Genomic DNA, 21,193 nt, shown 5'->3' on the forward strand with positions numbered 1-21,193 from the left:
TGGACACATCTGGTGTGTATAAGCAAGCTCTGTGACCAGTCATTGCCTGTCAAGCTTGGTGAGGTCTGTGCTTCCTGTGAAATACAGTGGGCTCGAGACATCTTGAAACCATTCACATGTCTGCTCTGAGGACCCCTGGCGAGCCCGGGGCCCTGGGGAGTGCTGGCTGCTTATGGCCTTGTGTCCTATTGAGAAGAAACTCGTGGCCAGAAAAGAGGATCTTTTCCCTGGAGCCGTTGCATCACATCTGTGACTGTTACTAGGAGGCGACTGAGAACCAAATACCTAAGCAGGCTCGTGCTTTTAACCATCGGCACATTTTCACTACCGTGTAACCATTTTACTCCGGAGATGGCGCGGCTGTGTCTACATTAACGGCACGCCCGGAGGTATTTGGTATGTCCAGCAGCTGGATTCAGCCATAGACACTACAGGCCCCAAAACTCCGGGAGTCACATGATTTCATTGAAAAAGAAAGTTGAATGGAAAGCCAGTTTCTAACCGTCGCGGTTGCAAATGTGGCTTGTGCGTCACCAACACAGGGACGCCCGCCTGAGGCTACGTCTACACTCGGAGCTTGGTGGGGCATTCCCCTGCTCGGGTGCCTCTGCTGAGCTAGCGTGAGTATAAATCCCAGTGTAGCCGCGGGAGCACGGGCAGCAGCGGCAGGCCTCAGCCACGTCAATTACGTACCCACCGGTTGCCGGCGGGTTTGTGTGCGGCATGGCTCAGCTGGGCCTCCCCTTCTGGTACCCGTGCTACCACGGCTGCACTGCCGTTTATACGTGTACTAGCTCGATGGGAGCTAGCCTGAGTATGCGAGCCGGGGAATCACTCCCCTCCCTCGTAGGGCAGACATAGCTCCAGTCTGCAGAGATCCCGAAGCAATGGCTCTGAGAGGAGGGGAACTGCCTCATGTGTCTCAGTGGGGTGCTGGCTCCTAAAAGCCAGCGTTCCAGGGCCCCTGCACCAACACCGGTCTGGCAGAAGAAGAGGGCTGCCTGCCTGACTCAACCCTCGACCAGAAACACTCCAGCTGCTGGGAGGAGCTGGGGACACCCCTGCTTCTCTAGGGGCTTAGGGCGGGGGGAGGAAAGAAGCTTTGCTGTTCCCAAAGAGGCCCCTGCCCGCCCAGGACTCCAGAGTGCCATGATCTGGCCTGAACTAGGGCATGTATTTCCCAGCGGAGCAGACCCGCTCCAGGGCTCTTAGTGCCCAGCCCATCCCCGCTGAGCTCAGCTTTGCAAACTGAGTTTTGCTTTGAATTCGCAAAGGCCCCATAAATGCACATCTCTGGACAAACCGTGATGGTCAGCAGGGGAGGGGAGCACCAGCCACGGCCGCTTCTCCCATTGGCCAGACAGAGGGGGAGTCTGGAGGCTCCAGACAAGGAGATCCAGGCTGTTCAGATGTGCCAACAGATGTCTTCCCACTTTGAGCCTGGCCACAGCTATGCCCCTTTGCTGCCCCCTGACGGTGCCCCTGACAGGACCTTCCCTGCAGTGCCGAGGAGAGATCTCGTACCACTCAATGAGACGCCAGTCAGGTGTCTCTCCGGTGGCCAGCTCCTCTCTCCCGTGTGGGGGGTTTATTATGGCTCCGTGCCATGTGCAGGGGATGGGGCTTGGCTGGGGATAAGCCTCCTCAAAGCTTGCTCTGTGCTAAAGGCAGAGTGCTCACTGTGCCCTCCCCAGGGCAGACCAGGGCTGAAGCGGGACAGGCTCTTGGGAAGGGGACATTTCCATTAAGCCTTAGGGCGAGGGCGGGTAACAGAGCTACAGTGAGACAGACGGGAGCATCTGAGAACCCTCTTCCGCTCTGTCTGTGGGCGAGATCCAGGACATCATTCATAGGGTTAAGAAAACCAAACCCAAGACACCAACGCCAGCGAGTCCGTTCTGACAAGCTGCCCTGCAACAACAAACCCGCGTGCCCAGCCCAGCCCAGCCCAAATGAGCAACCCGACAATAACAAACTGGCCTCGGCTCACAAGAGCCCTGGCTCACGAGGGATGGAACACACCATCCAGTGTCTCACCTGCAAGGCCATCTGACACCAGGGTCAGCAGTGTGCGTGGAGCTGTACAAACACCTAGCAAAGCCGGGCGCCTGCACTGAAGAGCTTACGATCTAAAAAGCTCAAAGTCTAAACCCAGACGTGTAGATACCCCATCTCTGCCTCCCTGCTGCAAAGCATCATTATATCATCAGTGCACCTCTACAGGGGCAGGGCAAGGGCAGGAAGAGTCAAGTGGCTAAGGACATCCTTCCTGCAGTAGGTAGCTGGCCTTGGGGCTCTGGACTAGGACATAGGAGCTGTAGGTTCAATTCCTACCTTGGCCAGTCACTTTGTTTCTCTGGACCTTCATTCCCCATCTGTAAAATGAAGCTCAAAATCCTTCCTTTATCTTTCTCAGCTGCTTAGATGGTGAGCTCCTCAGGGCAGGAGCTGCCCCTCGCTATGGGTCTGTCTGCACTGCAGCTCAGGAGCACATAGCTGTGCTAGCTTGAATCTAACGAGTGGGACTGAAAGAGAACCATAGAAATGTTGGTCTTGAAGGAGCCTCAAGGAGTCATCAAGTCAGGACCCTGTGCTGAGTCAGGACCAAGTAAACCTAGACCAACCCTGTTCTTAAAACCCTCCAGTGACAACCTCCCTTGGAAGCCTGTTCCAGAGCTTAACTCCCCTGAGAGTTAGAAAGTGTTTCCCAATATTGAACCTAACTCTCCCTTCCTGCTGACTAAGACATTTATTTCTTGTCCTACCTTCAGTGGATGTGCAGAACAATCAATCTCTGTCCTCTTTGTGACAGACTTGATCTAATTTGAAGACTACCAGGTCCTCCTCCTTTAGTCTTCTTTTCTCAAGACTTAACATAGCAGTGAAGATGCAGCAACACGGGCTTGGTGTGGGCTGTACACACACTCCCGGGCCGCTGGGGGTGTACTTGCAGGGCCAGTCTGCGCTGGGTTTATTTTTAGTCACGCACGCTTGATTGAAGCTAGTATGGGTATAGAAGCCCATACTGCAATTGCCAAGAAGGCCAATGGCATTTTGGGATGTAGGGGCATTGCCAGCAGATCGAAGGACATGATAATTCCCCTCTATTTGACATTGGTGAGGCCTCATCTGGAGTATTGTGTCCAGTTTTGGGCCCCACACTACAAGAAGGATGTGGAAAAACTGGAAATAGTCCAGCGGAGGGCAACAAAAATGACTAGGGGACTGGAGCACATGACTTATGAGGAGAGGCTGAGGGAACTGGGCTTATTTCATCTGCAGAAGAGAAGAGTGAGGGGGGATTTGATAGCAGCCTTCAACTACCTGAAGGGGGGTTCCAAAGAGGATGGAGCTCGGCTGGTCTCAGGGGTGGCAGATGACAGAACGAGGAGTAATGGTCTCAAGTTGCAGTGGGGGAGGTTTAGGTTGGATATTAGGAAAAACTTTTTCACTAGGAGGGTGGTGAAGCACTGGAATGGGTTCCCTAAGGAGGTGGTGGAATCTCCTTCCTTAGAGGTTTTTAAGGTCAAGCTTGACAAAGCCCTGGCTGGGATAATTTAGTTGGGGTCAGTCCTGCTTTGAGCAGGGGCTTGGACTAGATGACCTCCTGAGGTCCCTTCCAACCCTGATATTCTATGATTCTACTGCCTGCAAAATGGTCTGGCCTTGTGTCTTTTGGAACAACTTCCCAGCGCATGGGGGATTATTTGTTCCTTCTGCACCATACCCAATAAACCCCTGAGATTTCCATTCCTTTCGCATGTTTGTTTTTACTGCGTCAATTGCTTCCAACCCCCGCTCCCCTCCCATCCCAGAAAGAAAAACAAGAAAGGAAACGCGAAATAAACCCGAGTGGCTAAGAAAACAAGGGCCTGATTCTCTACAGCTGCACCAAGATATCATCGCCTTCTGGATAATTGGGACCATCTGCTTGGTAAGGAAGTGGAACAGAATTGATGCCCTGGAACAGAAGAGTTCACTCCCACTAGAGGAAGACTTTCTGCTGCAGAATGTCTCAAAGCCACCGTCGTTATCGTACGCAGGTCGGAGTTTGCTCTTTGATATGGAGGCTGCAGCGCTGCTCGCATGTGAGGAAGGGACACATGATAACAGGGTGAGCCTCTGGCGACAGAGAGGGTTTTTGGGTGTCAGCCCTTCCCACAGCAGCTTCGATTGCCTCTGACTGCAGTGCTCTCAAATGCTGCACATTAACCGGTGCATTGGACGTAAGACACGGGAGGCGACCGTCCCGCCCTGCTAGGCACTGGTGAGGCCTCCGCTGGAGCACCGTGTCCAGTTCTGGGCACCGCACTTTAAGATGTGGACAAATGGGCGAGAGTCCAGAGGAGAAGAACAAAAATGATCAAAGGTTTAGAAAACCTGACCTCTGAGGAAAGGTTAAAACCACTGGGCCTGTTTAGTCTTGAGAAAAGCCAGCTCAGATGGTGGAGACATGATAACAGTCATTAAATACATAAAAAGGTGGTTACCGAAAGAGCGGTGATTGTTTGCACTCCATGTCCATCAAGGACAGGACGAGAGTGTTGGGAGATGTTAGGGTTAAGTGAAGACCTGGGGAGCTGCTGGTAGGCTGACATGGCATTAGGGAAGAAAGGCACAGACAGGCAGCATTGCTTTGTTTAATAAATAAGTTGCCATATTTTTCCCTTCCCTGTTGTTGAGAATTGATAAGCCTTGCAGCTGCATAAGTAGTTGTCTAAAAAACAACAACCAACCCCTTTGTGTAAAGAGGTGTTATCTCCCCCTCCCTTCTTTCCCAGCTACACAAGCGAGCCCTGGGTCACAGCCCCTCCCTCCCTCCCCTGAGAACCCGTGGATTCAGGGAATTTGTAGCAACAAATGACTGCAAAGAAATGTATTTTCAAGGTAACAATGCCTGTATAACATGCGTACTGCTGTGAACGATAGGGGTGGGTCTACTAATCGTATGGGTGTTTCTCTTACTTCGTAAAGGGTTTTAGGGTGTTGTAGTAAATGTAGGTTTCAGAGTAACAGCCGTGTTAGTCTGTATTCGCAAAAAGAAAAGGAGGACTTGTGGCACCTTAGAGACTAACCAATTTATTTGAGCATAAGCTTTCGTGAGTTACAGCTCACTTCAGTAAATGTAGGAATTTAAATACTAACTTAGATAAAGAGAGTGTGCTGTAACTAATCCAGTGCTTCCTCGACAATTGGGTCGAGGGGAACAAGTATCGCAATAAAGAAACCCGTACTCAAATCCGCCTCTGGGTCAGCCTGCTCCTTAATTGCCTTAGTTTGCAGTATGGAAGCTTTAAGCTAGATATTAGGGAAAACTTTCTTATGAGAAGGGGTGTTAAGCTCTGGAACAGGTTATCAAGGGAGGTTATGGGATCTCCCTGGGAGGCTTGTAAGAACAGGTCAGACGAACACTTGCTAGGGATGGTCTAGGTTTACTTAGCCCTGCCTCAGCATGGGGACCTGGGCTAGATGACCTCTCAAGGTCCCTTCCAGCCCTAAGTTGCTAGGATTTTGTGTTGGTCAGCGCTCTGGTTAGCGCTGAGCAGGTTTGAGCCAGGCTAGCACTTGGATGGGAGGCTCAAGGTGTCAGGACCCTGGGCAAAGATAGGCAGGACTAGTGCCAGGAGCTTGGGATAACCGAACTGAGCCAGTGGTCGGAGCCAGTGTCAAAGTCAGGAGTTAGGCCAAAAGTCTGACCCAGAGGCAGAGTCAGGCATTCGGCTGAGGGTCAATACCAGGTACCAGGGTCCATGATGGCATTCCAGGGATCAATCAGGAGCCAGAGCTGGGAGCGCGGGGAAAAAAGAGCTGGAGATCCACATTCTTGCCTGGACACTTCCTGATATGCCCACCCCATGGTTTTACATAGGATCCAGGAGCCAATCAGGGATCGCTAGGACCAGTCAGTCATAGCTATAGGATGCTGTGGTCCAGAGACCTAGGCCAGCTCCCTTCTCTGAGCTCCCCTCACTGTCTCTCTTCCCCAGGGAGCCTGGCTAGGGTTGGCAACTTTCTAACCGCACTCTTGCTGCCATGGTCCCTGCCCCTTCCCTGAGGACCCACCCCCACTCACTCCGTCCCCCCTCCCTTTGTCGCTCACTCTCCCGCACCCTCACTCGCTTTCTTCAGGCTGGGACAGGGGGTTGGGGTGCGGGAAAGGGTGAGGGCTCCCGCAGAGGGTGCGGGCTCCAGAGTGGGACAGGGATGAGGGGTTGGAGGTGCAGGAGGGGGCTCCAGGCTGGGGCCGAGGGGCTCGGAGTGCGGGAGGGGACTCAGGGCTGGGGCAGGGAGTTGGGGTGTGGGAGCGGGTTGAGGTGTGGACTCCGGGCGGGCGGCGCTTACCTCAGATGGCTCCTGGTTGGCAGCGTAGCTGGCTCCGCACGGTTCCTGGAAGCGACCAGCATGTCTCTCTGGCTCCTAGGCAGAGGGGCCAGGGGGCTCTGCGCGCTGCCCGTGCCCACAGGTGCCGCCCCCTCAGCTCCCATTGGCTGCATTTCCTGGCCAATGGGATCTGCAGATCTGGCGCTTGGGGTGGGGCAGCGCACAGAGCCCCTGTGGCCGCCCCTGCACCTAGGAGCCAGACATGCCAGCTGCTTCCGAGAGCCGCGCAGAGCCAGGGAGCCTGCCTTAGCCCTGCTGCGCTGCCAACTGGAATTTTAATGGCACGGTCAGCTGTGCTCACTGGAGCCACCAGGGTCCCTTTTCGACCAGCGTTCTGGTGGAAAACCGGATGCCTGGCAGCCCTAAGCCGGGCAGGTCTCTTGGGGCTCACCCAGGGCTTGCCCCCGCGCCGAGGCCTGCTCTACCCTGGGGGTTCCTCCCAGCCTCAGCCGCTGTAGGGCTTCTCTAGGGAGAACTCCTTTTCTTCTCAGCAGCTCCCTCCTTCCCACTGGTGCGAGCAGCCTCCTCCCAGCTCAGCTGCTCCATTACTAATTAGCTCCAGAGGCCGCACCTGGAGCCCCGGATGGTTCCCAGGTGTGGCCCACCTGGTCATTTTGGGCCAGTTCAGCCCTGCTCCTCCCTGGCGGCGCCCCTCGCCATCGATCCCCTTCCCTCTATGCCTCAGGCTTTCTGCTCCCCGTTGCTCGGCCACATCCTGCGGCCGCTTTACCCCGGCCCTGTAACCTCCTTTCATTGCCTGGCTCAGAGGTGCCGACTTACATTTTTCCAGGTGCATGCTCCAATCCCGCTCCGCCCTGAGGCCACGCCCCAACTCCGCCCCTTCCCTGAGGCCCCGCCCTGCCACGCCCCTTCTGCCAAGGCCACGCCCCTGCTCTGCCCCTCCCCCCCGAGGCCCTGCCCTCGCTCCACCTCTTCCCGCCTCCGCTTTGCCCCTCCCGCCGCCCACCGCTCGCTACTCGCTGCGCTCCCCCCGAGTGCCTCCTGCCAGCCGCCAAACAGCCGATAGGCGGCCCCCGCTGAACAGCTGTGGCTGGTGGGTGCTGAGCACCCCCTATTTGTTTTTCCTGAGGGTGCTTCAGCCTCAGAGCACCCACAGAGTTGGTGCCTATGGCCTGGCTCCTTTGTTTTTGATGCACTAACTGCTTCCTGCCTGTTGAGCCTTCTGTCCTCCGGGCGGTCCTGCGGCCCCAGTCAGCCCCTATTTCCCAGCCTTTCACTCCTCCCGTCCCTGCAGAAGCATACGCAGGGCATGAGAGCGTGTCACTCCCTGGGCCCTGTTTACTCCTCCAGGATCTCTGCCCCATAGATAATGTCACGGCTTACCCTCCTGTCCCTCTCCCACGCCCGGAATAAAAACCGCTTCAGGGAACTGGTTACTCTCTGGGATTTCTCATTTCCCAGAAGAGGACTCTCTGGCTGGTCCCTCCTCCAGGCCAGCCTCTGCACGGCAGGGATTCTTGGAAAAGCCATTCAAAGGCATGAGGAGGCTATTTGAGAGTTCAGCCTGCTCCAGCTTGCAGGGGAGGGATCATGCATTCCTGGAAGTGGTGATTTCATGCTTCCAGAGAAGGCTTTATTCCCTGCCAGTGCCCCAGCTCACACTCTGTCCACTCAGAGGGCCCATTCATGCCAGGTCTGAGCACTTCCTGAGGAGTTAAAAAAAAAAAGAGAGAGAACAATTTCTCGCTCTGCTTCCCTTCCCAGCGGCAGGAAAAAGAACTCTGGTTGATGACAGAGGCGTCTGTCATTCGTGTGTGTCTGCACAAAGCACGTACAGTGGGAAAACTAAGTCAAAGGGATGAGTCTTACATTTCGTGGGTCGAGTTGTCTCTTGTGGCAGTGAGTTCCACAGTCTAGGTCCAGCCCCTGGGAAAGTTCTCGGCTGTTTCCTGGCTCTGATGGAGCACATCTGTCATGGGAGGCAGGTTCCACAGGTGGAAGAATCCAGAGTCTGTATCTGCATCCTGGTGTTTTTCAGGGGCTGGGTTTTGTGAGCCTGTCAAGCCCCTCCTGCCAGCTCCCCTTCCCTATCGCTTCCTCCATCCTCAGGGCCCTCTGGTTATGGCTGCAACCCTCCGGGTGAAAGAAGGCTGGATGCAGCCTCTCCTGGATTGGCCCCACCACCTGCTACTGATCTGGGGAAAGAAACAGAACCCCGCCTCCTCCCACATGCTATTACAACTTACTAATTGGTAGCCCACCAGGCCACTGGCTTCTGCCACTGCTGCATCCCAGCCTATGTTGAATACATCACAGCTAGCTAAGGCAAAGACCTAGCAGCTTTATGCAGTACATCCAGCTGGGCTGGAGAGCTGTGTACGCGTGGCTAAACACTCCCCATAACATCTGGTCCCAGCTCCCACTGGATATTCACGCAAAACCTGGGATGGCTCAGCTGGGATCTGTGGTTGTTCCAGAGTCCCAGCCCAGACTATAAAGGGGACCCATCCAGGACATGTCACCACCTGATTGCGTTAGTCTTAGGTCAGCCCCAAAGCCCCATCCCTATGCTACGCTGTCCTTGTGAAAGAACACCCTAGTACTAGTGCATGGAAGGGATGTCTGGTGTTCATTACTGCCGGAGCCTGAAGACAGGCTGCTCTGGAAGGGTTGTGCCCGGGAAGGAACAAGGTCACAACTCTGGCACTGTACAGCCAGTTTAGAGGCAACAAGCTTAATTTGCCAGTAAAAATAAATAAATGTGCACGGCCAAATGAATTCACAGATTTGAACTTGATCCACTGACCCTGTTTATTTCCAGGGAAGAACCGGGAGGCAGAAAGCCAGACTCAGCTGCAGGTATTAACGTCCTGATCCTGATTAGCCTTGATGAAGCCAACCCTCTACTGCCAAGAGCCTTTGCTGCAGCAGAATCAGTCCTGACATGTTTTGTTTAACAGCGCTGGAAGATTTTGCTTTGGATATTCCAATAGTCTTAATAGGAGATGCTGGGCAGTGGAATAAGGGCTATGCTGGAATTGCTGCACCATCGGTACACAAGTGTGTATGGTGATAAATATGTCTACCTCCCACCTCAGTCTCCAGGCATGCAGAATTCTTCTCCTCCATGTTGGAAGACTCAGCAGTGCGTACCAGCACTCCGAATTAGGTCTTCCAAGGTGCATTACCGTGGCATTTGTCAGTACTGAATTTCAGCTGGCATGGAGCCTGGTCTCCATGTAAAAACTAGATCAACCTAGCTACATCACTCGGGACTGTGAAAAATGTCACGCTTGTGCAGTGTAGTTAGGGAGACAGTCCCCAGTGTAGACCCAGTGAGGTGTCCTACCTACCGCCTCTCGGAGAGATGGATTACTCATAGCAATGGAAAAGCCCCTTCCGTCGATGTAGGAAGCATCCACTCTCCGGCACCATGGCGGCACAGCTGTAGCTGGGTCGTTGTAGGGTAGACGTGGCCTCATAGTCTTGTAGACTCAATGAGTCTAACCCAGTTCATTGTGTGTCATCTGCAGATCTTGCCACTTTATCCTCCCCTTTTCCCAGATTACCAGTGAACAACACTGGTCCTCATACAGAACCTTGTGGTAACCTCTGGCCATGATGACTATGGATCATTTGCTCCCACTTTTTGCTCTCTGTCTCAGTTTCTTCCTGATCCGTGGCAGTAGAATCATAGAATCATAGAAGATCAGGGTTGGAAGAGACCTCAGGAGGTCACCTAGTCCAACCCCCTGCTCAAAGCAGGACCAATCCCCGACTAAATCTTTGCCTCTCACCTCATGGCTACTTAGCTTCCTTAACAGCCCGAAGAGGCTTCGACTCCACAGTGGCAAAGGGCTACACCGCAGACTCCGCCCCTGGTACCACCAGAGGAGCTGCGTCAGTGGAGAATCACAGGTCCAGGTTGTTTTAGGGCTTGTCCACATGAACCATTAGACCGCAGCATGCTGGGGCGTGACTCAATCCAGCACGAGCCTGCTGCGGACTAAACTGTCCATGTGTGCCCTGCTGACACGCGTGAACCATTCGTTAATGTGATCTGAGCTCATCCTGCTTCAAAGTGCTCTGACAAACGGTTAACACTAGTTACAGGCTAGATTCACACCCCAGCTTGCCACAGCCTAATTGTTTACGTAGGCAAGCCCTTAGCGCACAGAAGGTTCAAGAGAACTGCTCTGAAGAATAACCTTTGCCTTAAAACCTCTCTGATCACGCAGCTTGATGTCACAGGCTAGCCAAGAGCCCTGGCACTATGAAGTTGTGTCTCAGCCACACCCAAGCCTGGGGAGCATTTCACAGGTGTAGCACAGTCTCCTCAGAGCGGAGGAGGCAGGGCTGGAGTGGACACTAAGCTGGAGGGATACTGAAGGAGAACACTGAAGAAGCCCAGCAGAGAGGGATAAACACAGGCCGCGTATAAATGTCAGTGTTACACACAGGGCAGCTCCAGACAGAGTGGCAGAATATTGTTAAGGAGGAGTCAATCATGTTATGACTAGAAGATCTACAGCTACAAGGGACACGAAAAGACATGCAAGTGGGACTCCCATCTAATTCTTCAGGGCACAGACTAGTCACTTACATGTTGGGGGAGAATAAAGAAGCAATTCCTCACCCCCTCTACCCATTGCAGTATCTACAATAGACCAACAGAAGGGCCTATAGAACCTCCTTGGGAGAAGCTCAACAGGGATTACCGCTCAGGATAGCAGCTGCTTACCTGTTTCGCCACCTCTGTCTCCCTTCTCTCCTTTCTGGCCTCGATCACCTGAGAAATGAGAGAAAGATCATATCAGGTGGTGATGGACTAAATGCATCACAGTGCAAGAAAGTGGATAAGCTTCAGATCTGCTAAAATATCTCTGGCTCAGGAACCAAACGGAGATAAAGCCAGAAAACTCTGGGGGAAGAGAACATTCAGGACATGTTAATTTCACGAGCCGTTTCCTGTTTGGCAACCAGTGCTTTATTTCTTTCATTTCACACTCACATTTATATGGAAAAGAACAATATCTGAGGATACAAATGACAGCATAAGATATGAGGAGGTCCGAAACCTAATGCCAGCTGAGCTGAGGAAGAGACTTCTCCCTGGGACACAGTATTACACAGTTAAATGTCAGAGCAGCATCTCTTCCTCTGGAGCACACAGTCTGAGCCACTCTTGAAACAGGGTCCTGGAGTAGAAATGCAGCCCCTGCACTGCCCAACAGTTCTGGGAGGGGAAATTTTGCCCTAGGACACTGAGGCAAACCCAGATTCTTACAAAATATGCTGTGGGCTTGTTAGGGCAAAACGTTGATAAAGGGTGAAATTCACCCTGATGCAGCCTGAGCCCTGGGCATCACTTGACTGTCACTAACCTCCCCTCGGAGTTTAAATCCCATCACTGGCAGACAGTGTTGTGCTAGTCGTTGGCAAGGGCGTGGGTTTTGCCCAAGGTCTGCCTGCAATCTTAGAATGATAGAATCATAGAATATCAGGGTTGGAAGGGACTCAGGAGGTCATCTAGTCCAACCCCCTGCTCAAAGCAGGACCGATCCCCAATTAAATCATCCCAGCCAGGGCTTTGTCAAGCCTGACCTTAAAAACTTCTAAGGAAGGAGATTCCACCACCTCCCTAGGTAACAGATTCCAGTGTTTCACCACCCTCCTAGTGAAAAAGTTTTTCCTAATATCCAACCTAAATCTCCCCCACTGCAACTTGAGACCATTACTCCTCGTTCTGTCATCTGCTACCACTGAGAACAGTCTAGAGCCATCCTCTTTGGAACCCCCTTTCAGGTAGTTGAAAGCAGCTATCAAATCCCCCCTCATTCTTCTCTTCCGTAGACTAAACATAAACATGAACTAAAACTAAAACTAAACATAAACTAAACTAAACATCCCCAGTTCCCTCAGCCTTCCTCATAACTCATGTGTTCCAGTCCCCTAATCATTTTTGTTGCCCTTCACTGGACTCTCTCCAATTTCTACACATCCTTCTTGTAGTGTGGAGCCCAAAACTGGACACAGTACTCCAGATGAGGCCTCACCAGTGTCGAATAGAGGGGAACGATCACGCCCCTCGATCTGCTGGCAATGCCCCTACTTATACAGCCCAAAATGCCATTGGCCTTCTTGGCAACAAGGGCACACTGTTGACTCATATCCAGCTTCTTGTCCACTGTAACCCCTAGGTCCTTTTCCGCAGAACTGCTGCCGAGCCATTCGGTCCCTAGTCTGTAGCGGTGCATTGGATTCTTCCATCCTAAGTGCAGGACTCTTAGCAAGAACCTGTTGTCCCGCTCAGAGGAACAGGGCTGGTGTACCACCGTGTGATGGAGAATGTGGGGTTTGGATCCGAGCTGCAGATGTGGGATATGTATGCTGCAGATGTTCATTTTATCTGTGCGTACGCTCCCCTGCCATACCCAGTAGTTAGGCGAGACAAGTTGGGAAGTGGGTGACGAGAGAGGTTAATCTGGGCAGTGGGGAAGTTTATGGACATTTTTGGGATAGAAGGAACAAAAACCAAGATGAGATGAGCTGGGAAAATCTGAATTTTGCTGCTGACTCTGAAAGTGCTGGCAAGGATTTCAGTTCTTCCTTCCCACCCTGAACCAAGCTGATCTACTAAGCTGGGTTTCCAGACTGACTGACTGACTAAGAAATATCTGCCCTCCCCTGATCTAAGGGTCATGCTTACTGTTGGTTGGAAAATTGATTAGTCCAGCCAGAAAGCCCAGCCCACAGAGTGAGACAGGTACCCAGAAGTCACCTACAACAGGACAGGCCCAACCAAGAAAATAACAGAACACCACTGGCCATCACGTACAGCCCCCAGCTAAACCCTCTCCAGCGCATCATCAATGATCTACAACCTATCCTGAAGGATGACCCATCACTCTCACAGGCCTTGGGAGACAGGCCAGTCCTCGCTTACAGACAGCCCCCAACCTGAAGCAAATATTCACCAGCAACTACACCCCACACAACAGAAACACTAACCCAGGAACCAATCCCTGTAGCAAACCTCATTGCCTATTCTGTCCCCATATCTACTCTAGCGACACCATCAGACGATTCAACCACACCAGCCACACCATCAGGGGCTCATTCACCTGAACATCTGCTAATATGACATACGTCATCATGTGCCAGCAATGCCCCTCTGCCATGTACATTGGCCAAACTGGACAGTCTCTATGTAAAAGAATAAATGGACATAAATCAGACATCAGGAACGGTAACATACAAAAGCCAGCAGGAGAACACTTCAGTCTCCCTGAACACTCAGTAACAGATTTAAAAGTAGCCATCCTTCAACACAAAAACTTCAAAAACAGACTCCAAAGAGAAACTGCAGAGCTACAATTCTACAATGTAGAAAGAATAGTAAATATGGCAGGTGACCAGCTTGGCTTAACAGTGAAATCCTTGCTGATCTTGAACACAAAAAAGAGGCTTACAAGAAGTGGAAGATTGGACAAATGACCAGGGATAAGTATATAAATATTGCTCAGGCATGTAGGAATGGAATCAGGAAGACTAAATCACACCTGGCGTTGCAGCTAGCGAGGGATGTTAAGAGTAACAAGAAGGGTTTCTTCAGGTATGTTGGCAATAAGAAGAAAGCCAAGGAAAGTGTGGGCCCCTTACTAAATGAGGGAGGCAACCTAGTGACAGAGGATGTGAAAAAAGCTAATGTACTCAATGCTTTTTTTGCCTCTGTCTTCACGAACAAGGTCAGCTCCCAGACTACCGCACTGGGCAGCACAGCATGGGGAGGAGGTGGCCAGCCCTCTGTGAAGGAAGAAGTGGTTCAGGACTATTTAAAAAAACTGGACGTACACAAGTCCATGGGGCCGGATGCGTTGCATCCGAGAGTGCTAAAGGAATTGGCGGATGTGATTGCAGAGCCATTGGCCATTATCTTTGAAAACTCATGGCGATCAGGGGAAGTCCCAGAAGATTGGAAAAAGGCTCACGTACTGCCCATCTTTAAAAAAGGGAAGAAGGATGATCCTGGGAACTACAGGCCAGTCAGCCTCACCTCAGTCCCCGGAAAAATCATGGAGCATGTCCTCAAGGAATCAATTCTGAAGCACTTAGACGACAGGGAAGTGATCAGGAAGAGTCAGCATGGATTCACCAAGGGCAAGTCATGCCTGACTAATCTAATTGCCTTCTATGATGAGATAACTGGTTCTGTGGATGAAGGGAAAGCAGTGGACGTGTTATTCCTCGACTTTAGCAAAGCTTTTGACATGGTCTCCCACAGTATTTTTGTCAGCAAATTAAAGAAGTATGGGCTGGATGGATGCACTACAAGGTGGGTAGAACGTTGGCTAGATTGTCGGGCTCAGCGGGTAATGATCAATGGCTCCATGTCTAGTTGGCAGCCGGTATCTAGCGGAGTGCCCCAAGGGTTGGTCCTGGGGCCGGTTTTGTTCAATATCTTCATTAATGATCTGGAGGATGGTGTGGATTGCACCCTCAGCAAGTTTGCGGATGACACTAAACTGGGAGGAGTGGTAGATACACTGGAGGGTAGGGATAGGATACAGAGGGACCTAGACAAATTGGAGGATTGGGCCAGAAGAAATCTGATGAGGTTCAACAAGGACAAGTGCAGAGTCCTGCACTTAGGATGGAAGAATCCAATGCACCGCTACAGACTAGGGACCGAATGGCTAGGCAGCAGTTCTGCAGAGAAGGACCTAGGGGTGACAGTGGACGAGAAGCTGGATATGAGTCAACAGTGTGCCCTTGTTGCCAAGAAGGCCAATGGCATTTTGGGGTGTATAAGTAGGGGCATTGCCAGCAGATCAAGGGATGTGATCGTTCCCCTCTATTCGACATTGGTGAGGCCTCATCTGGAGTACCGTGTCCAGTTTTGGGCCCCACACTACAAGAAGGATGTGGAAAAATTGGAAAGAGTCCAGCGGAGGGCAACAAAAATGATTAGGGGACTGGAACACATGAGTTATGAGGAGAGGCTGAGGGAACTGGGATTGTTTAGTCTACGGAAGAGAAGAATGAGGGGGGATTTGATAGCTGCTTTTAACTACCTGAAAGGTGGATCCAAAGAGGATGGATCTAGACTATTCTCAGTGATAGCAGATGACAGGACAGGAGTAATGGTCTCAAGTTGCAGTGCAGGAGGTTTAGGTTGGATATTAGGAAAAATTTTTTCACTAGGAGGGTGGTGAAACACTGGAATGCGTTACCTAGGGAGGTGGTGGAATCCCCTTCCTTAGAAGTTTTTAAGATCAGGCTGGACAAAGCCCTGGCTGGGATGATTTAGTTGGGATTGGTCCTGCTCTGGGCAGGGGGTTGGACTAGATGGCCTCCAGAGGTCCCTTCCAACTCTGTTATTCTATGATTCTATGAATTCATTTGCAAATTTAACACCATTAATTTGGGCTTGAATAGGGACTGGGAGTGGCTGGGTCACTCCAAAAGCAACTTTCCCTCTCTTGGTATTGACAGCTCCTCCTCAATTAGTGGGAGTGGACCACGTCCACCCTAATTGAATTGGCCCTGTCATCACTGGTTCTCTACTGGTGAGGTAAATCCCTTCTCTTCATGTGCCAGTATATTTATGCCTGTATTTATAATTTGCACTCCATGCATCTGACGAAGTGGGTTTTTTACCCACAAAACCTTATGCCCAAATAAATCGGTTAGTCTTTAAGGTGCCACCAGACTCCTCGTTGTTTTTGACAGAAGAGAGAGTGAGCATAAGGTATCTGAACTACAACTCCCATGAAGTGCAGCAGCATGATTTTGAATTGAAATTTTCCGGTTTTGGCCAAAAACATTTCAGGTTTTGGGGCATTTGCCTTTTTGACCAAATATCGAGATGTTCCATGGAGATCAGGCACTTCTCACGAAAAACGTGGGTTAGTCAAACCCCATTTTCCTGTAAAAAAACAAAAGAAGGTGTTTTGGTGGAAAATTTTTGACCAGCCCTAGTCATGATCCTGGTGAATTAAGGCCTCTACTCTGTAACCAGGCTGGCTTTAAACATGGTGCTGTGTCCTGACACAACCTGGTTGAGATATGGTTAGTAACCGTGATAATGAACAGTGTGTCATCTCTGTTAGTGGTTTGGATTGCATGTGGCAGCCCTCCAGCAATCATGTCCTCACACTGCTATTTTGCTGAACTGTGCTTGTGTGAATGGCCTGGCTGTTTTTTCTTCCCTCTATGCATTAGGACATCCCTCTCTAGGCATGTCCCCCAGGCCCCTCCTGAGGCAGTATGGGATAGCTGCCCAGAGTTTTCCCAGCATGCTCTGAAACAAACATGGTTAGAAGGCGTGGTGAAGGAATGATGCCAGGTGCACACAACTGATGTGCGGTGCCGTAATCGGGTCAGACAAGAGTGTCACAGCACTGGTTACACAAACACAGCTGTTACTAATGGTGTGCATAGCATCCCGCTGAAGCATCTGGTGTTGGCTACTATCAGAGGCATGAGAGAGGCCTAGATGGAGCATGGTGGTGGTACCCATCTTCCTATACATTCCCATCCGTTCTACGTACTGTGCTCAAACCTACCAGCTATGCTGCATCATACGCAACGTATGGCCATTCCAGAACTGGCATGGAACATGGGCTGCTCCTTCATCGGCTGCTGCTGTTGCCTATGGACTGCGTCCTGAGTGGAACTTGCAGGACAAAACCCTGGCATATCTGAGATGCATTTAAAATGCACTCGTTTATTGCTCTAGGCGCATGCACATGATACCCAGAGACTGGATCGCAGTCCCCTATTAAAACCCTTTGCTTCTCCTCCCTCCCGCACCTGTTGGCAGGTCACCGGAAGGGAAGCAACAAGAGGAACGAAAGGGCACCACCCTGATTGCTGGTCCTCTCCGCGAATCATCCGCAAGCTGCCCCCGGGCCCGAGCCCTTCAACGAGCAATATCCAGGCCCGGCTTTGACACGTCCTTCTATTTGGTCTCTGCGTGGTAACAACACACACGAGTTGCAAAGAAAAAAAATCCAGGAAATTCTTGCCCTTTAGCTTGGAGGCTCTGGGAAGACGATTGCTCCCAGGGCCTGCCTCAGCTGTGTCCAATGGAAGAAACCTGCCTGGAGCCCGCTCTGCTGATGAAAAGCAGATGAGTGCAGAACAGAGAACAGCAGGACGAAGGACGCGGCCGAGATGGAGCAGCTGGGGAGGGGACCATGAAAGAGATCTATGTCCAGTGTCCCATGGATGCAGCGGCTGGTGCTCCTGTTCCACACCACACTAGGAGACGAGGTAGGAAGTGGCCAGGGGGGCTGACCATTGGGCTGGGTGCTGTCAGCATGTTGCAGTCAGATCCCTGCTGACCCAGTGGCAGAACCATCCGCCACTGTTAGGGCCCTGGGCTGGGACTCAGTGGAGTAGGGTGGGCCTGGGTCCTCCTATCCCTGCTGCCATCCCCACCCCGGCGGTGGCAGCCTCCCCATCCTAGGCCAAGAGGCCTGCGTTCATTTGCCATCTATCTGAGCCAAAACGCCAGGCGATAGGCTGTCTACTGCTCTGCCCCACATAAAGGGTCAGGGAGCCCCTGATCCTTAGACTACTTGTAGCTCCGCCTTGCTTGAGGGCTGAGCTTCCTAGACTGTTTGTAGATTTGTCCTACCAGAAGGCTCAGCACGTCCATACTGACTCTGGCTAGTACACCACACAGCCCTGAGGGAAAGGCAGCCATATTGACTTTGGCCCTGAGACCGCATGACCCCGAGGCTAAGGGTGATTGAATGGACTTAACTGCGGGGCTGTAACGACCCCGACCCCATCCCAAAACAGGGACAGGGCACACTTGCCTCGTGACATGCTGGGACTGTGTGTGCTGGGGGTGTTGCCACACCCCTTTGCTTGAAGTAGTAATAACAAACACCAGATACATGGTTTCCATCATCGGCACTCCCACTATGAAAATTGCTCCAGCAGCCCTGCATGAAAGGTGGTAGGATGTGTTCTGGGGATTCACCCCAGGGTCCAGAGAGGGGTGGCAGGGCTGGAATTTGGGGGAGACGCATAGTGTTGCCTCGCTGCTGAGTGGTAGCAGATGTCGGGGCCTTGCAGGCTGGCCTCCCACTGCAGCAGACATCAGTGACGTGGAGTTTGGGCATATTGCTTGTGCAGCTTGTTTCTTTACACCGCACCAGTCCTGGAACAGAGGTGGTCACAAATGACATGTAGACAAGCCCCTCTTCCAGGACTCTCAGCCCACATCAGTGCCCCATTCCCAGGGAGCAACTCTGCCCTAAGAATTGATCCTAGTGTGAGAGATTAAGGCAGGGCAGCAATGCTGCCCAGTGTGTCTAACTTGCTGCTGGTTGCAAACCGCAACACTTCTATTCATAGACGTGCACTACAATGCTAACAACAACACCGCATTTCTTCAAAGACCGACCATAACATGCCCACCAAGAACAACAACATGCCAGACTCTGTGTAACAGTGCCACTTGGTGGCTCCTGCCAGACCAATGTCACATTTCTGTTTTCTGAAATTGCAAAGTCAACAAATCAGAACTAGCTCTAGTAACAGCTGCCAAACTCCTGCATTGGTTCGAGTTCCCATCCAATTCCTCCATGTGGTACTTCCCATATAGACAAACTGACCTCTGTGCAGGCTTTGGATAGGGTGAGGGTGTTTTTTTCATGAGACCTTAAAACCAAGGTCTGATCTATTCTACCAGTGGTGCTACTAATGAGAAGGGATTTGTCCCAGTGACCACAGCGAAAATCTCCCCTCCCCAATGCCGCAATGCAGTGTGGAGAGTCCTGGCTGGGTGCAGCACTCCACCCCAGACGTGGCTGCATTTCAGCAGTGACATGACTATGCTCACTATACACAGACAAAAAGCACTGTGTCAATGAAAGGTTACTAGTACAGAAAACCAGCCCTTCACCGAAAGCATGGAACTGGGCTATTGCCTCACCAGGTATCTGCTTCCTCTAAGTTACAGCCATGACTATCAATCACAGAAATTCAGCAATTACCGCCAGCGTATTTGGCCATTTATTGGAGATGGGCCTGGACCAGTCCCCCAGATCTGAACACCCCTGAACTTGGGGAGTTTTGAAACCCAGGTTTGGAAGCTGAGGCCTAGCCCATCTCCCCCTGAGCCTGAACCACTCGGAGGGGCCATTTGTAGACGACAGTCTGAAAAAGGGCAAGTGGGAAGGGATCCCATGTGCGAGAACATGGGCGGTAACACTGGGTGGTTCCCTCATGGATACAGCAGGGAGGAAAATTCTAAAAGTTTAAACCCTAGAGGGCGGGGTATTCTCGGTCACGCGTCCTCCATCCCCTCCTGTGCATGGATCAGTGACCCCTCCAGGGGACTAGCTTACACATTCGATGGTAGAGAAAGTCTGTCATTTCTAACCTGCTGAGGGAAGCACATCAAAGACGGCAACATTCACCGAAAGTCCAGGGGCCTCTTATAGTGGCCAGATCAGATCAATTGATTAGTCTAAGCCCAGAGCTGGAAGAGGCATGAGATCATGAGACACAATTTATCATATAGGCCCCAGCAGCCTTATTGCCCGGCAGCCCAGGACAATCAGAAATCAGATCCAGGTGAATTTAACCTAATCACTTACTGACCAGTGGGAAAAGTGCTGTCTCGCCCCTACAAACCCTGGGTGTGCTGGCCAAGTGACATATCCCATGTGAGGCTGACAGTGAAAATTAGTCTTTCATTAACTCAGGCACCAGACTCTAAGAACATAAGAATGGCCATATTGGGACTGACCAGTGGCCAATGCCGGGTGCCCCAGAGGGAATGAACAGAACAGGGAATCATCAAGTATCCAGCCCCTGTTGCCCATTCCTGGCTTCCCTACCACGATGAAGATCATATAAGAACCTGGGTGGATGGACAGCAGAAATGCATGACTTTTCCCACCTTGCTTGTTGCTCTACTCTGACAACCATGTTTGCGATCCAGCCTGACCTTGGAAAAAGTCACCTTCCTGTCCACAGCCCCAGCCTGATATGCGAACCTTGGAGATAGACTGCTAGGGTCTAAGATGCATTTGGCAGGTAGATCAACATCTATGGAGCCAATGTGAGTGGGGGAAATGAACAATCCCTATTCTCTTATTTCTGCAGGAAGGAGGCTGATTCCTAATGCCCTGGCCATCAAATTAATGTAGCTAACGAAAACTCTTTACCCAGCAGCCAGACCGTACACTCAGAGCGTGAGTCCCAGCTCAGGGCAAGTAGCAATCTCTATTGACTGGTTTAAGCAAATGAAACGATCTTGACAACAGAGTTCACTGTAAAGATGATGGGACAGGGGTTGAGACTGTCTTTCTTACGTGGGAAGAGGAGTGGAAGAGCAGGCCGTAAAAGAGGAGAGACCTTTTGAAGGAGTTTCGCAAGCATCGTCTTGAACATGAGAAAAGCTTATCCCGCCGTGAGAAAAACAAAACCCGTCTGGTTTGGCAGTGTTCCCAGATCATAGGCTGTGATTCCCAGTGTAATATTTCCCGACAGGCCCACGCCGAAGTCGTTAAGTCACATACAGGACGGTTTAATGTATTTATTTTATGTGTGCAGGTTCAAACCGCAACTCTAATAACATTTGTGTGGGGGGGTGGAGAGTGAGAAAACCTGGATTTGTGCTGGAAATGGCCCAACCTGATGATCACTTTAGATAAGCTATTACCAGCAGGACAGTGGGGTGGGAGGAGGTATTGTTTCATATTCTCTGTGTGTATATAAAGTCTGCTGCAGTTTCCACGATATGCATCTGAGGAAGTGAGCTGTAGCTCACGAAAGCTCATGCTCAAATAAATTGGTTAGTCTCTAAGGTGCCACAAGTACTCCT

At 51.5% G+C, this 21,193-nt stretch overlaps 1 protein-coding gene across 1 annotated transcript in view; it reads right to left on the reverse strand.

Annotated features, from left to right (window-relative positions):
* SCARA5 (scavenger receptor class A member 5) overlaps positions 1-21,193 on the reverse strand; it is a 138,383-nt gene that overhangs the window by 18,445 nt on the left and 98,745 nt on the right. Inside the window, exon 7 of the mRNA XM_084622354.1 lies at positions 11,084-11,131. Within this exon, the coding sequence (XP_084478480.1) occupies positions 11,084-11,131 (48 nt within the window). The remainder of the gene's footprint in view (positions 1-11,083; positions 11,132-21,193) is intronic.

Source organism: Lepidochelys olivacea (genome assembly GCF_965140295.1).
Source record: "Lepidochelys olivacea isolate rLepOli2 genome assembly, chromosome: 3".
Classification (NCBI taxonomy): Eukaryota; Metazoa; Chordata; order Testudines; family Cheloniidae; genus Lepidochelys; species Lepidochelys olivacea.